General features: G+C 39.6%; 1 protein-coding gene across 7 annotated transcripts in view; it reads left to right on the top strand.

Annotated features, from left to right (window-relative positions):
* Positions 1 to 1,390: 1,390 nt before the first annotated feature.
* The window catches only part of camk2d1 (calcium/calmodulin-dependent protein kinase (CaM kinase) II delta 1), a 109,728-nt gene continuing 94,929 nt past the window's right edge, over positions 1,391 to 16,189 (top strand). For 2 of the 7 annotated variants that reach the window (XM_042402381.1, XM_042402386.1), the window contains exons 1-2: positions 1,394 to 1,729; positions 4,470 to 4,564. In XM_042402381.1, the coding sequence (XP_042258315.1) occupies positions 1,668 to 1,729; positions 4,470 to 4,564 (157 nt within the window). In that variant the 5' untranslated portion in view covers positions 1,394 to 1,667. Of the gene's footprint in view, positions 1,730 to 4,469; positions 4,565 to 16,189 lie in introns of all 7 variants that reach the window. The other 5 variants (XM_042402379.1, XM_042402378.1, XM_042402382.1 and 2 more) reach the window with 4 other exon arrangements.

Below are 16,189 nucleotides of genomic sequence, written 5' to 3'. Positions count from 1 at the left end.
AATGACATTAGTTTTAGTTTGGTAGTATGGGTGGCACACATCTCTGTCATTTTCTAAAGGGGGGCACAAACAGATCAGTGTTTCTTAAAGCCTTTGAGACAATGTGGACCCCAATGATAATCTAGTTTCCTTGTTGTCTGTGGTGGGAAATGCTGTGACGAAGCAAAATATAACATGTGGAGCTCGAAAATAGTTGTTGAAGCTGCTGCAGAGAGAGGAAGATCAGATGAGAGCGCCACGTATTGTGTTACTGGATTGTTTCTGGGTGATACATTTATTACAACAGTGTGTTTTTAATTTACCATCTAAAAATAGTTGTTTCCATTGTAATTTTTTGCAGGAAAAGTAGAGTTTCTTTTCTAATTGGATTCATTTATCTAACTTCACTGAATAGTGTGGATTAAATCAACGAAATCTAAAACAGGTGTCTGCGGTTGGACCTTGTGTTTATAGAAATGTGCTTCAATAAGGTTTTAGACACTTGTGAGGTGAGAAAACATGTTCAGTTATTCAGACATGGTAGCAGGTCCACCGTAAAGCCTCTAGATGGAGGCCTTGTGCAGCATTTCTAACAAGGAAGCGTTCGGAACACATTCTACTTCATCAAGCGAGACACCGCAAACGGAGTAACAACCGGATACTGGTTTATTCACCTCCAAAATAAAACAAAATATTAAAGTGACCAAGTCCCAGGTAAAATGAAATTAAACTATATATTCAAATGTACACAGTGGTACACTTGTCAAAGTACACGTTCACAAGATAAAATAAATATGAAATCAAAAATTTGTCATCTATTTGATAATACTTTATTTGAAGCCATATTGTTGTACAATGGAGAGCATGGGATGACAGTGAGGATGATGGGTCTGGGTATTGTTAATTTGTAATTGAATTTTGAGTGTATTTTTAAACATAAGAAACATTTTTCCATCCATTTCCAGATTATACTAATATGGGGCAGAACAAAAAAAATGTTTCACTGAAAAATTATTTAGACTTCTGTTAAAAAAAAAAATCTTGGGTAAAAGAAAAATCCTGAGATTAAAACCTTTAAGCTTAAAATGATTAAAATTAGGATAAAAAAAATTAATAGTTCAACATGCAATTTAAACAAATATAACTTGCCTACTCTGCATGATGGCAACTTTACAATTGAATTTACAGGAAGATATTAAAACGTGTGTGAAAATAACGATAAATTACACGTAAAGAGGAAACAGGATTTTAAAATTACGTAAAATAATAATCACTAGATGAATTGGGTTGAAAACAGGTTGAAATTTGTGTTTGAAATGACTGAGACAACCACAGCTACAGTCATTAAAATGCATGTCGATTAAGGTTTTATGTTGAAGTTTCTCTACCGGATGTGTGATATTCTACATTAACTCGCTCTTGACAGCGCTCAACTAATCCAAATGTCTGTGTAGAGACAAACAGAGCAGACAGCAGAGGACCCGGGTCTGCAGGAGCAGCCAGGAGGAGGAACACCGAGCCTTCAGCGCATCCAGGAGTCACTGACAGGTCTTTCCTCACTTTGCTTTTGTTTCCTTCCCTGAAAGGCGACAGCGGCACTTTTGGAAACACGGGGGAAGATCTGAGGAGAATATTAAAGCGACTGAGGCTTTCAGTTTCCAGAGTCGGTCTCCTCTGCTCACCTTAACATGGCTTCAACAACCTGTACCAGGTTCACCGATGAGTACCAGCTGTACGAGGAGCTGGGAAAGTAAGTCCTCTTCATTTTTACATCTTTTTTTAAATAAAAAATGTGTTATCAAGTGGACTCTAAAGTGGCCCTGCAGTGCTTTCACTGTCGGTGATTCACCGAAATCTCCGACAGAGACCTCCGCCTACCTGTTCCTACCTGGATAGCTTCCCATTCAAAAACCTTTTTACTTGTTTATCGACGAACAACCCGCGAACACGAAAAAAACATTTAATAAACCACTTATTGAACCTCACTGTCTCATGTTTTAATGTTTGTCTCAACTTTTTGAACTGCTTTTCCCACCTCACTGCCGCACTACCGTGTATTTCAGTGGAGGAATATCTTGAAAAAGTTTTAAAAAATTTAACAGAGGCGCCACCAGGTGTGTTGGAAGTGGAGCTGAGCGACATGGACAATATCAATTATCGCGATATTTTGACCAAATACCTCGATATCGATATTACAACAATATTGTAGTGATGACTATTAGTGCTTTCAAAATACACAATGAGATTTTTGATAAATAATCATCAGTAATGTGGATATAAGTGGGTAAAAGCTAATAATAGAACAGCTAGAACAGTCTGGTAAGTTCAAAACTTTTACATTACAGCACAAAGACAACACTTATACCATATCATGATATTACAATATCCTAAATCTAAGATGACATCTAGTCTCATATCACGATATTGATATTATATTGATATATTTCCCAGCCCTAGTTGGAAGTAAGGCCGAATATAATAGTAGCACGTGATAATTTGTTGGTGGTCTTAAGTTTTGCTGCTGCTGCTTGCATGTGACCCTGTCGACGTGCCAGATAAACAAAAATTAGCCGTTAGCATCATTAGTAGCGCAGGTTATTGGGTATTAATAAGCTGTCACATGCCTTGCTCTGAACCAGCTGTAGTGAAATGATGTCCACTTTGAATAAGACTATGATTATAAGATGATACGCATCATCAGCTGAATGTGTTTCTCAGTAATTCGGTTTGTGTTCGCAGAAGTTTCCGCCCCTTCATGCAATATGAGAGGGGTTGAATTCTTCAGTGGTTTGCCTGGAGTTCACACACAAACAACAGAGTATTCATATTGACATCATTTTTGCTTCTCCCTACTATGTCAGTGTGTTTTCTGTGAATCGTTGCAGACAGCTAAATGTGCTCACAGGCCGACTGTGTTACTGAACAAATGCAAGAAAAACATGATGTTCAGTTAGGTTTCAGAAGGTGTGGTGCTCTACTTCTTTGCTCGGCTGCAGATTAAATCTTGTAATTGATAGCAAAGAGCACAGCCAGTCCGTATTTAAAAAAAAAAAAAAATAAATCACAGTGGAGAACTCCGAGCTGATATACATCAATCTTTTGTCACATTAACTAAATATCAGCAGTCACATCAGTCATTGCTGCATTCGCTCTGCAGGTTTGGAAGTTTTTGAAACAGATCATTGATGCAAATATTTCTCTACTGGTTCTCTGGAGGTTTACTGAATGTGCACCATCCACATAGTAATTCAGATTCTTGGTACTCCAGCTGCCTATTTTTAGACCTATTTCTAGCAGGCCTTTAGGGTGGGAATATGTGAGCTGAATTAGTCTTCAGATTGTCAGGTATGTCAGGATTGTTTGTATTCTGAACACTCTTGTTGAAATCTGTTGGGTTCTCCAGGTATGCAGAGCAGTGCTACTCATGACATGTTGACACTTGCTGGCATCCTTTAAATACATTCTTTATTTACATGCCTTCATGGAATGAAAAATACTTTTATATGGTTCCACTTTCCATTTATATCAGAGTATTGTTGGGCAACATGGATAAAATCTAATATCACTTTAGGTGTAAAACCATTTATAGATAAATAGCTAGATGGGAGTTAAGTTTTTGGTTAATCCACTGAATTAAATACCTGACAGTCATGTTACTGCAGCTAACAATCATTTTCATTATCAATTAATCTTTTGATTATTATCTTGGATTAATCGATCAGTTCTTTGGTCTGTAAAATGGTGAAACATGTCAATCAGTGTTTCCCAAAGCTCAAGGTGACGTCCTCCAGTGTCCTGTTTTGTCCCAACCAACAGTCCACAACCCAAAGATCTTCAATTTACTATCAGAGGACTAAAGAAACTAAGAAAATATTCACATTAGAGAAGCTGAAATGGACAAAATTTTGACTTTTTTTCTTGATTAATTCCAAACAGTTGGTGATTAATTTGATTGGTTGGCAACTAATTGATGATTGCAGCTCTAGACTGATGTTAAAACCACAGCGGACTATCTGACTTGTCGTAGCAGGAAAAGCAAAGGTTACTGATAACACTAATGATGGCTCCATTCTGTTGAAGTGTCTCACAGTGAACCAGCACGCACAGTACAAAGCAAACTGAAGCAGCTACATGGAATTCACCCATTTTTTTTTAATTTGATTATTTATACCTGAGTTTTTCCTGCTGTCTCACATGTCAAAACGTCTGGAAAAGGTTTATATTGCTAACAGTCGGGCTAAAATGACCAGAGACATTAAAGCCGTAGTCCACCTACACTGGCGTTTTCACTTGCATTGCCTGATTAGACCTCTTCTCCTGACTGTGTGGGTGTGAACAGACTTCAAGGAGATTCAGGAGGTCAGAAAATGATCATTGTAATGCTACGATTCACTATTTTAATGTCGTTCTCAATATTATGGCTGCCTTTGAATATATTCTTGTAAAATCTCGTCATATATTATATTGACTGGTTCTTATGTGTCATGCAGGGGTGCTTTCTCCGTGGTGAGGAGGTGCATGAAGATATCCACAGGGCAGGAATATGCCGCCAAAATAATCAATACCAAGAAGCTGTCTGCCAGGGGTGAGTAACCTTTTGCTTTGGACAAACTGTACCAGTATTGTTAGTTTTTTTAGACGGTGGCAAGCAGTGGTACTCTGCTTAAAAACAGTTCCTTTTTTAGCCATGCTACCCCTCAAAGCGACTTCCTTTCTGACTGTACATGTTTTTCTCACGCCTTCACTATTTTGTGGTAGTCATGTCTGTAGTGGGGGGGCGGTGGTGGTCAGGTTCCAAATGGTAGCAGCAACTCTAACCGCACATCCTCCTGCTTTTAAAGTCACTTTCACTTTCATGCTCTCCATCCCCCTTTTACATTTTTTTTTTTTTTTTGTAACTCCACTAATCAAAGTGGCACTGACACGAAGGAGGCCAGCAGCAGCTCCTTTTTTTTTTGTTTTTGTGACTCATTCCGCGATATCAACCGCAGCCGCCGATTGGCGATGAGCTGTACATGACTCACAGCGCCGTCTTTCACATTAAAACACAAGCCAGTGAAAGCAGCATGTGTTGGCAGAACTGAGAGAAACTCTCGCTCCGTCCAGGAAGCGGAGGCCCCCGGATTCCTTTATTTTCCTCTCCTCACCTTTTTTTTTAATTATTCTCTCCCATCGTTATCTGTCGCGGCGTAGGCCGAGGCTCCCGTTGTCTGGATGTTTTGTCGCTGATTGATCCAGGCGTAAGACCCTAATGGGCGCATAACGCACAATTACACAAAGGAGATAGGCTTGAAAAGGCTCACAGTGATGGGCGAGCGATAGCAGCGGTGGCGGCAGATGCAGCGTCTCATGGGGGAAGCAGAGCAGAGGGGGTGGTGGGGGGGGGGTTTCCTCACAGATTTAACAGCTGCATGAAGAAAAGCTAGACGTGGGAGTACATTTGTGGTTTCAAAAAAAAGAGAAATCACTAACAATGAAAGGAAAAAGTAAAGAGATTTTGCTTTGCTCAGTGATGCAACAGTGTATATAGTAAAAAACTGAAAGCTTTTGGTTCCCTTGTCTAATCATCGCTGCCTCAGCTCCAGAGGTGAGAGGAGAACACGAGCGGCGACGGGGAGGAGGAGGAGAGGAGAAACAGAGGAGAGGGCAGAGGTTTTATAGAAAGGGAGTCCATGATTGATTCCACACTCGGATTGCTTTGGCCGAATTCCTTCGCTGCGAGCGTGAGCCTCCCTCACCTGAAGGAGAAAGCGAGAGTGAAATGGAAAGAAGAGGAGGTGTGTGTGTGTGTGTGTGTTTGATGTTGATGTAGGGCCAGGAGAGCGTTCGTAAACAGCGCTCGCTCTGGTGTTTGTTCAAGGTGAAAGCTGACTTTTCAGGAAGTGATTAAAAAGTTCTACGTAGTTATACAGTATTATCCAGTGAGATTTGTAATTATTCAAGGCTACAGATGTGATTCAAGATAATACTGGTTTATTTACAACTTGGGTAGTTTTGCTTGTCATTCTTAGGGGTAAAAATAAGCTATGGACTCCCAAGTTCACCGCTGTGGAAAATAAAAAATGACCTACGCTGTAAATAACAGTGCAGACCAGTAAACAGCTGATTTACAGCAGCCTCCCCAGTCTTCTGAAACTGGACTGTGACCAGACTTGAATACTAGCGTCCTGTGATGATCACAGTATTCTCTTAACTGATGGAAAGGATGAAACTATGAAAATAAACTCCCAAGTTGTAATAAACCAGAATTATCTTATAATGCTTGAACTGAAAAGAAAAAAAAACCCTCCTTACTTAGACAAGTACCCAGTTGTCTCCCATGCTAATGAGCTGTTGTCGAGCTGTCCGCCCTCAAATGGCATCTAGTCTGAGGCTACCATAACAATCACTTTTGAAGCCTCTACTGGTGTTTGTGAAGTTCCATTCTCCCTTTCTTCTTGCCATCATTGTTACTGCTGTGATTTCCCTGCTCTGTGGCCTCTACCCCCACCATGATAGCCATAGCTCAGCTCACCACTGGTCCCACCCACACACACACACACACACACACACACCACAGTACGGCTAAAAATGTCCAAACAGCACTGAAAAACAAAAGTCAGGCAAACAGAGGCTGATAACATGCAACGTTTCTAGCTCTGTCTGTTGATTTTTTTTTTTTTTTTTTTAAAGGGGAACTCCACATCAGCGTGTGTTTCTAGGTGTTGAATTGTAAAAAAGTTAGTATAAATCCTTTTGTGGCTCCAGAGGAAGCTGTGTGGCAATTGATAAATTGCCTCATGTGATGTCACTTGAGTCAGTGTCGGTCGAGGACTACAAGTTTGAAAATGAAAAAGGCTACCAGACCTCTGTAACCCGCTCCTCATCTCTGCTCGAGGCTAGCAGCTATTAGCATAACATGTCCCAATCTCCAACCAAACTGTTGGCAGTAAATTTGCATTGTGGGTAGTGTAGGAAGGAAGAAGAACATGCATGGAATAAAATAAGACAATACTGCTGGTTCTGCTGCATCAGTGTCGATCGTGAGTCCAACAATGTCATAGGAGCGCAGTGATTATTCAGTGGAGTCCTCTTTTATGCTAAAAAATTTCACATTGCATTGTCAAATCATGAAAACCACTATAATCCAGCTTTCGGGGGTTTCACATGACAGCAGTGGTACGCTGAATAGACAGAAGAGAGACGGCTCTGAAGGCACGTTCTGCCTTCAGGCAAACTGACAGTAGCGTACTGTTAGAGCGGCTGATAGATATTGAAGCAGGCAGGCTGATCTGAAGGTCACGTTCAGTGAGGGGAAACCCCACAGTCGCTGCCAACACTGCTGCTGCATGATGAGAAATCCCAAACAGAAATCTTAACATCTCATCAGAGAGGCTTTATGTGGCAGTAAACCTCAGCTTCACATCAACACCAGTGATTTCTGTTCTACCTTTCCAAGGAGTACTGACATGACTATCGCAGCTGAACTTTTAAGGATTAATCCGTGCTTTTGGGAAGTACACACAGTTGTATTTACATCCCCATCTGTTTGCGTTCACCTTTGGTTCATCTGATTTAACAGTGAGATGACGTATTTGTGGTACACCGGGGTGTTATGAATAATTATATAGAACCCGTCTTCAGCATTGAGTTGTGGCATCCTGTGAGAATATATTTGTACCACTAGTTGAAGTATCCTGTCAAAATATATTACAGCAAAGACACAGTGCAAGGTCACCCTTTTACCCAGGGGAAAAAGGAAGTGGGCCGCTGATATGTAGATAGGACACAGCTTGGATTGAGAGCAGTGGTGTGTCTCCATAGGGGGAAGCCTCAAACCGATTGGGTATAAGACATGTTAGTTTCTGTCAAGACCAGTGTTTCCCCTCTAAACACTGGCGGACCGCCAGGCCAACAAGAACCCTCACCATTCCAGCAAAACCTTTTTTTTTTTTTTTTAATGCCAAAAATAACAGCAAAAATCCATTCATTTGGAAATCAATAGTGCTTGGGAGCTTCTGTGCAGCGCTGTTCTGAAACCTGTGTCGTTGCCTGGGAAACTCTTGGTAGCGTAGCTCCTTTTAAGGAATAGGGCGGTGTGTAGCGAGTGTGTGTGTGTGGTTGAGCAGCAGAAAAGTGACAATGAATGCAAGCGGAGCAGAGGAAAAGGTTAGCAGTAAGTTGTCAATCTGGCAGTAAATGTACAGTACAGGCTACAATTTGTCAGTTAATAAATGCTGCAGCTTCTTAAGACCAAGAAAAGTCTGTTCCTGAAGTTAGCAACAATGGCCTAACCTGACCAGGCTTAAGGTGGATCAACCCTTAATGTGGACCAGTTAAGGGTCAATCTCAGCCGCTCCTAATATCCACCTCAATACTTGAACACTGACTGAAATCAAGTATTGAAAACTGTCAAATATGGAAAGTAGAGTGGCAACCAGCTATCATCCTCATTATCAATTAATTGGCAGATTATTTTCTTGATTAACTGGTGAATCATTTTATTCTATAAGATGTCAGAAAATAGTGTAAAATGTCATCTCAATTTCCCAGATCCTGAGATGATGTCTTCAAATGTCTTGTTTTGTCTGATCAACAGTCCAGAAAAACAGATTAAGTTTATAGTGATCCTCACAGATGAGGTTTTGAACAAAAAAATCTAAATAGTTTTCTGTCAATCGCCTAATCAATGAATCGATTAATCATTGCAGCTCTAATGGGAAGTTGGTATCAAATTCTTGCTTGACTTTTAGTCTTGCTTAAAGTTCTGCAACCCAACTGGTTGCAGAACCAGAATGCACGTGAAAAATATTTTAGAGTTCAAAGTGATGTCATCAGAAGTCTAAACAGTCTAAAACCCCCCAAAATGAAATTTACTGTAATTTACTGAATGCTAATGATACTTTGTGTCTGCGGGATGGGAAAGTGTTTGCTAATGCGTTAACCATACCAACCACTTTTTGATCAATATTTCCTGATATAAATTAGTTTAGGAAGTTTTTGTATACCTGCTTTTGTTAAGACAAGATAAAGCTTTCATGAAGTTTGGGATGTTACTGCATGTTAAAAAGGAATTTGTAGAAACGGACACATGTTTTCAGTTCTACTTTTGAAAAAAAAGTCTCATGCACAAGTTTATCATTTCTTAAGAGCAGTTCTCCTGCTGCTATGAGAGTAAAAAGGCAGTGTTTTTATTTAACACTGTTTTTTAAAATGATGATGAAAATCATTGAAGTGAAGGTGAGAAAGCTCACTTGTGTTATTTATTAACTCCCCCACTCCCCTCCCTCAAAATAAAAGCTCTAATACTTGGACAAGCACAGAACATGCATCTGAAACATTATCCAGATGTAGTGAACTGAAAGCCTGTCTCCTCTGACATCACATGCTTGTATGAAGGGAAAACTAGGACAGTGGTTAAACACAGACCTAGTGATGCTTGGACTCGGTGGAGTGGAAATGATCACTTGACAAACCCACCAGGCTGTGGAAAAGCCAGCTATGGTCCGGGAGCCAGCCATTCTGTCGTTTTTTGCTTCTGGAAAATACCCGAGGCCCCAGCCACTCATGCTCTTCATTCCCATGGAAACAAAAGAGACGGAGAGCTAAATATAGTCTGTGGGGTAATCTAGGCGTTGAAGTATATTACAGTCTTTGTTATGTTAATTGCGCAAGTACATGATGCTGTTGGTGTTCTATGAATTACTCAGCTCACACATTTAGTTCACCAATCAACAATAATATTTTTTTGTCTTGATTCATTTACACACACACACACACACACACACACACACACACACACACACACACACAAACTGTAGCTCAGCATGTCAAAGCCAACTGCTTTTTATGTCAGCTGTAAGCCCGGCAACAGGAGTGATGACCTGACCCTTGACCCTGCGATTTATATCGAGACTGGGTCAGCGGTACCTAAATCCCTCCTGCCACTACTTCCTTATCCACACACACGCATTAAATACTCATGCACACATACACACACACACGCATAAGGAGTGCCTAAATAAAGTGCTCTATCAGAGGTGTGTGTTGCCAGTGGTTGGCTTAGCAGCTAATGACAGGGGCTCAACAAGCCATTTACACAATGCCCTGCTAAGACCAGACATGAAAGAGATGGATCAAGGGAGATATATACAGTAGTGTGTGTGTGTATGTTTATAAAGGGGAAAGAGACATATGAAACAAATCAGATTGTGTACAGTGTAAATGATATTTGAGTGTCTTGTCATTGTATAGTGCAGCATATCTCATCCCTCAGGTCCTGGCTAACCCATATGGCCTGTGATTTGGAGGACCAGCAAGCTGCTCATACAGACCCTGTTGACACAAGCATAAGTGATGAGTCAGTAACCCCTAGGAGAATGTCCTTTTGTCTCTGTCACTGCTTAGATAGTCTGTCTCTCATGCCTAAAGTGTGTCCACTAACTCTAATTGCTGTTGTCAAAGGCTGTAAGCTGTTGGCACTTAACACTTGACACCATCTTCGCATCATACATTATTTTTTTATTTTTTTTATTGGAACACAAATCTGTGTTCCAAAATTGTTTTTCCCGGTATTTTGGTGTGTTAAGACAGAGAAATAAAACACCTTCCAACCCCCCACCTATCCCAAACTCTCAGAAGGAGACAGAAAAGAAAATGCACACATACAAAAAAACTAAATAAAATAAATAAAACACACACACAAAAAGTAAATAAAATAAAATAGGGAGTGAAGAACAATAAGAAGGATGCTCAAGGTGCCCACCTCAAAGAACGGATGCACTGAAAATCAGTTGGGGTCCAGACAGGTAAGAGTATTTACATATGAGGTAATAGGCTGCCATCTTTTGTAGAAATTTGCAGTTGAACCTCTTAAGGAATATTTCACCTTTTCTAACAACAGAAATGTTAAATCATTTAGCCAGGATGTAGCAGAATACCTCTGTGGGCTATGAGTGAGGCAAAAGCAACATCAGAATCTTTCTCAGTGAGACTGGCTGGTATAAGCTACCCCAAAGATGGCTATCAAGCAGCAGGGTTCTAGTGTAATTTTAAGGGCTTCACCTAACATTAAAGAAACAAGGCCAGAACTCATTAATTTTCTGTACAAGAAAAAAACATGAGTATGATCCGCCGTTGATGAGCCACATCTATCATAAGTATCACTTGTACCTGGAAACAACCTACGAAGCCTAGCGTTTGTAGAATGAACCCTATGCAGGACCTTAAACTGAATTAAACTCAGACAGGCATATGAAGATGTAGAGTTGACCCTGACTAGTGCCCCTTCCAGTCATTCATCACATCAAGCTCAAGCTCCTTTTCCCAATTACCCCTAACCCCTGCAAGAGAGGCCACACCTGAGGATGATATAAGGTCATATAAAATTGAGATCATAGCACATACCTTAGGGAGAGAAAGCACCTCAGTGACAAGAGAACCCGCTGGAAGCTGAGGGAAGGATGTAAAATATGTGCGAGCATAATTACGAGCTTGAAAATACCGGAACAAATGAGATTGGGGTAAATTATACTTAACACAGAGATCATTAAAAGTGGCAAATGAGCCCTCTAAATATAAAGCTGAGAAGCAAGCCAGGCCTCTCTCTCTCTCACAAAGTGAAAATTGTATCTAAATTAGAGGGAGGAAACAAGTAGTCATTACAAATGGGCTGCATGGGGTGGGGGCATGGTGGTGTGGGGGGTTTTAAATGTTGCCTGAATTGTTTCCAAATTTTCAAAGAAGAGAGCACAACTGGATTTCTAATGTATTTGGGAAAACAAGAAGTCAGGGGAGCACAGACCAGAGCTGCCAGAGATGATGGGCAGGAATAATTGTCCTCCATTATACACCAATCAAGGTTGGAAGAGTTACACCAGGCATGAATTTTTTGAAGATTGGCTGCCCAATAATAAAATAAAAGGTTAGGCAATGCAAGGCCCCCCTCTTGTTTGCTTCTCTGCAGTACTGCTCTACATGCTCTTGGGTTTTTGGCAGCCCAAATAAACTTTGAAATTGTTTTGTCTAACATTTGAATAAATTATTTTGGTAGGAATATTGGAAAACACTGGAAAAGAAACAAGAGTCTGGACAAAATGTTAATTTTAATAGAATTCATTCAGATCAGATTTAATTTCCATAACCAACTTTTTAGAATTCATTTTATGGAGAGAGGGGAGGTAGTGAGCAATGTTGACACCTAAATAACAGAAACTAGTGTGGGCCAATTAGGATGGTAGGGTACCTGATGGAATTTGTTTAGCTGCTGCATGTGATTTAAAGTAAAAGGTCATCAGCATAGAGAGATACTCAATGTTCTAGTCCAGCTCTATAAATACCAGTGAAGAGTGGGGAGGATTTGAGTACAATGGCTTCTATCACTTCAGCAAAGAGCAGGGGGGTGATTGGGCAATCTTGTCGGGTTCTTCTTGTCAGAGAGAAGTAGTCAGACCTTTGGGAATCAATTGTCACACAAGCAGTGGGGCCAGAGTATAAAAGTCGTATCCAAGAAATAAATTTAGACCCAAGACCAAATTTCCCCAGAATAGAAAACAAATAATCCCACTCAGCCCTATCAAAGGCTTTCTTTGCACCCAATAATATAACCATTTCAGCAGCTTGAGACGTACCAAGAGAAAGCACAATATTTAAAAGGCTTCTAATATTAGACATAATTGCCATCCTCTAACAAACCATGTTTGATCTTCAGAAATTATATCTGGCAGGCAAGGATCCAAACGGAACGACAAGACCATGACTAGAAGCTTTACATCTGAATTTAACTAACTTATTGGTCTCCAGCTGCATCAATATTCAGGGTTCTTGTCTTTCTTGAGAATAAGCGAAATTGAAGCTTGATTTAAAGTATAATAAAGGGGCAAGTAGGTGGGAAAACGTCTTGTAAAAGTCAACTGGAAATCCGTCTGGACCCAGTGCTTTGTTGTTTTGGCCTCCTCTAACTGTATAGGTTTATACAAATCCTTTGTCTTATTGAAATCTATAGTAGGGATATTTAAGCTATCTAAAAATTATCTATTGTAGTCTGTAGTTAACAGGGGGTTCAGATTAATAGATATTAGAGTAAAGGGAAATGAAGACAGTTTATTTCAGTTGGATTGGTAGTTATGGAGTGGGAGGGGTCAGACTTGAGGTATGAAATGAGAGGCTGACTAACGTTTAAGTTGGAGAGCTAAGAGGCGGCTGGCTTTATTGCCATATCCATACTATGTTAGTCCACCTTAAAAGATATTCTGCTTTACCTGCGGAGAGCAAGTCAAATCAGATTGTAGTTTAACCCTTTTGATAAACAGGTCTGGACAGGTCTGTGCTGAGAATTGCATCAGTCAGCTCTTGCTGTTTTTGTTTATTTTTCCTGGCCAAATGTCTGCTGTATGAGATAATCTCTCCCTGTGTTGTAGCTTTTAAAGTTTCCTATGACAAAGAGGGCGAAGTTGACTCAGTCCTGAGGCAAACACCTCATGTCTTTCCACTACATCGTTCAACCAGAGGTCCCATTCATTCATGAATCCACCAACATACAATCTGAAATTGATGTCAAAGTCATACATGAGTCAAAGGCAGTACTGCACTATTGGCTATTTCTAATGTTATAAAACAAGACCTTGTAGCAGCTCAAAATAGTACAGTATATAAGATAACATGATGCATGGCAACGCAGGATGAATAATAACAATTCCAGCTTGATGACTGCAGTTGTTTCCATATAAACTGAATGTGGTGGGCTGTGTGATACTGTACTATCTTTAAAATATATGATAAGTAGAGCTGAACAATTAAGTAATGGTTTAGGCAATTGACAGAAATGTAATCAATACAGCCCGACTAATAAGGATATTTGGTAGTTTAAAAACTGCTAAATATAGTGGAAGATAGTAATTTTATTCTTAACATAAACTCCTGATGTACACAAAGAATCTTTACATGGATCCCTTAGTTTAATACGTACTGAGAACAAGATGACATATTTATTACAGATTAGTGCAGATGGGTTTTTTTCTTTTTTGGTTGATGATATGTATAGTGTGCTCTGCTTTTCCTGCAGAACCTTGTTTCTCAAGGTTTTCCCTGCCTGTAAATGTGTCGGGAAACCCCTGTGTCTGTGTCATTGACTTGTCCTGAGTGTGAACAACTTTGTAGAGCATTCTCTCAGCAGCATACAGTACACGCTACAAATACAACTATGTTACTGCTTGAACAGAGTGTTTGTTGACTCTTTTTTCCAATACCTCAGTATTTATTTTGGTACCAATGTGTTTGAAGCATCAATTATCAAAAACTGTCAAATACCAGAAGGTAATTCACAATTTTGACAATTTTAGATAGTATTTATTTAGGCAAAGTTCCTTTACAGCCATTTGTGTTTAGACATCTGTTGGCTTGGTTAAAGAAAAAATCCAAATATAACCCAGCCCTATTCTTTTCAGTCTTTGACAACATAAGTAGCTGTGTGAATAGCTGTCAACATTGATATCTGGGGTGTGATTCCACCCATGTTGGAAATTCCTTCTTGTTTTCTGTCTGTCTGCTCTGACAGCGCTTCACAGGGGAAAACAGATGGAGGTTTGTTTTATCTCCTTGCTTTTCTTTATCTTCTATTCACTAAGGCTCTGTAAGTCTGAATTGATTTTTACATGAGCATAAAACCTCAGTGTGTTTAACCCTCCATGATTCAGCTGAGACAAGAAGCTCTGGAGCTCTTGTACTGTCGGCCTTCAACTGTATCTGATTTTTTTTTTTTTTTTTAAAGACAGGGGGAAACACAGGAAGAAAGATTTGAGGTTGAGACACACCAGTGAAGATTAACTGTGGTCTAATGACAGAAAGTTATATGTGTTTGTCTATTTGCAATAATTCACCCTGGACTCCCTCTTCTTGTAACTGATGCACAGCTGCTCACGGCAGGCTAAAAATATCTCATTAGAACGACGCGAGGGAGCATGAAAAACAGAAATCAGGCTGCCATGTAATAGAGCAACTGTCAGCGGGAGTGGAGGACTCCCCAGACCTTGGCAAAAGGTATTTTCATCTCTGTGTGCCTAATTTCCCCATCAATCAACTGCCAAGAGAAAGACTTATCATTCCACTCTGTCTTTTTTTTTTTTTTTTAAATGGTGATTAATGTTATTTCCTTCTCAGCTCTGGCTCAATGTGTTCAAGCTGAAGAGGAGATGAGTAAGTGAGAGAATGACAAGGATAAAAATAAAAGAATGGAGGATGTGAACGGTATAAGATGTGTATGATAAAATAAACACATGCCATAGAATCAGATGAAAAGCTGCATAAAAACAGTCAAGGAAGTGTGACCTTTATTCTTTCTTTTGTGGAATTACTCAATGGCATTTTTTTCCGTGTGTTACTGACGATATTGAGATTTATAAGTTGTTTTAATGCTTAGTTGGTAGGCAGAAGATGGCAGGTACTGACTGTTGATGATGAAATACATTGGTGAGAACTAAGCTGATTTGTGTGCTATCAGTCACTCAATCAAAGCCCACAGGAGGCACCTCATCAATACTGATAAGCAGCATTGTCTCCTCTATTGTGGAATTATAACACTGGATGGATTTCTGTGGATTAGTGACCCATTCTCTCTGAAGTCAAGCCTTTGTTCGATGAATCAACCCGGAGAAGAAAAGGAACAAAAAAGGTCAATTTGTCTGCTTTCTATCAGCTAAAACCATCTCGAAAACAAATAGATTTTTGAGGGCTGACCTCAGTGATATTTTAGTTAGTTAAGAATTGTTAGATTTAGTATTAATGAACAAAAATAATCCATATAGTGTGGAAACAATTGGCTGATTTATTGGTAGATTAACTGATTTAATCTGTTTTTATATCATTGTAAAGTGAATATGTTTTAGGTTTTGGATTGTTTGTTTGACAAAATTAGTGATTTGAAAGAGTCAAATTGGGAATTTCAGCCATTATATTGACTAAACATTTAATTTGATTAGTAAAAAATATCAATAGGTTGCAGTTCCAGTGCCATAATGTGCAGAAACTTTGTTGGGTGTCTCTGATACTTTTTACAAGACACTAAAACTGAAAATGAGACAGGGTGAGGAATGATTTTACTGGCCAGATGTCTGAAATGAAACTATGTATTAAAACAATCCACCCATCATGTCACATGTAGAACACATACACCAATATATACCAATTTTTGGCATCAAAATCCATCAAACAGATGTTTTCCCCCCTGCTAAAATGT

This window comes from Thunnus maccoyii, chromosome 22 (assembly GCF_910596095.1).
Source record: "Thunnus maccoyii chromosome 22, fThuMac1.1, whole genome shotgun sequence".
Taxonomy (NCBI): Eukaryota; Metazoa; Chordata; class Actinopteri; order Scombriformes; family Scombridae; genus Thunnus; species Thunnus maccoyii.
The sequence above is the reverse complement of the archived record's forward strand: the minus strand, read 5'-3'. Positions and strand labels throughout refer to the sequence as shown.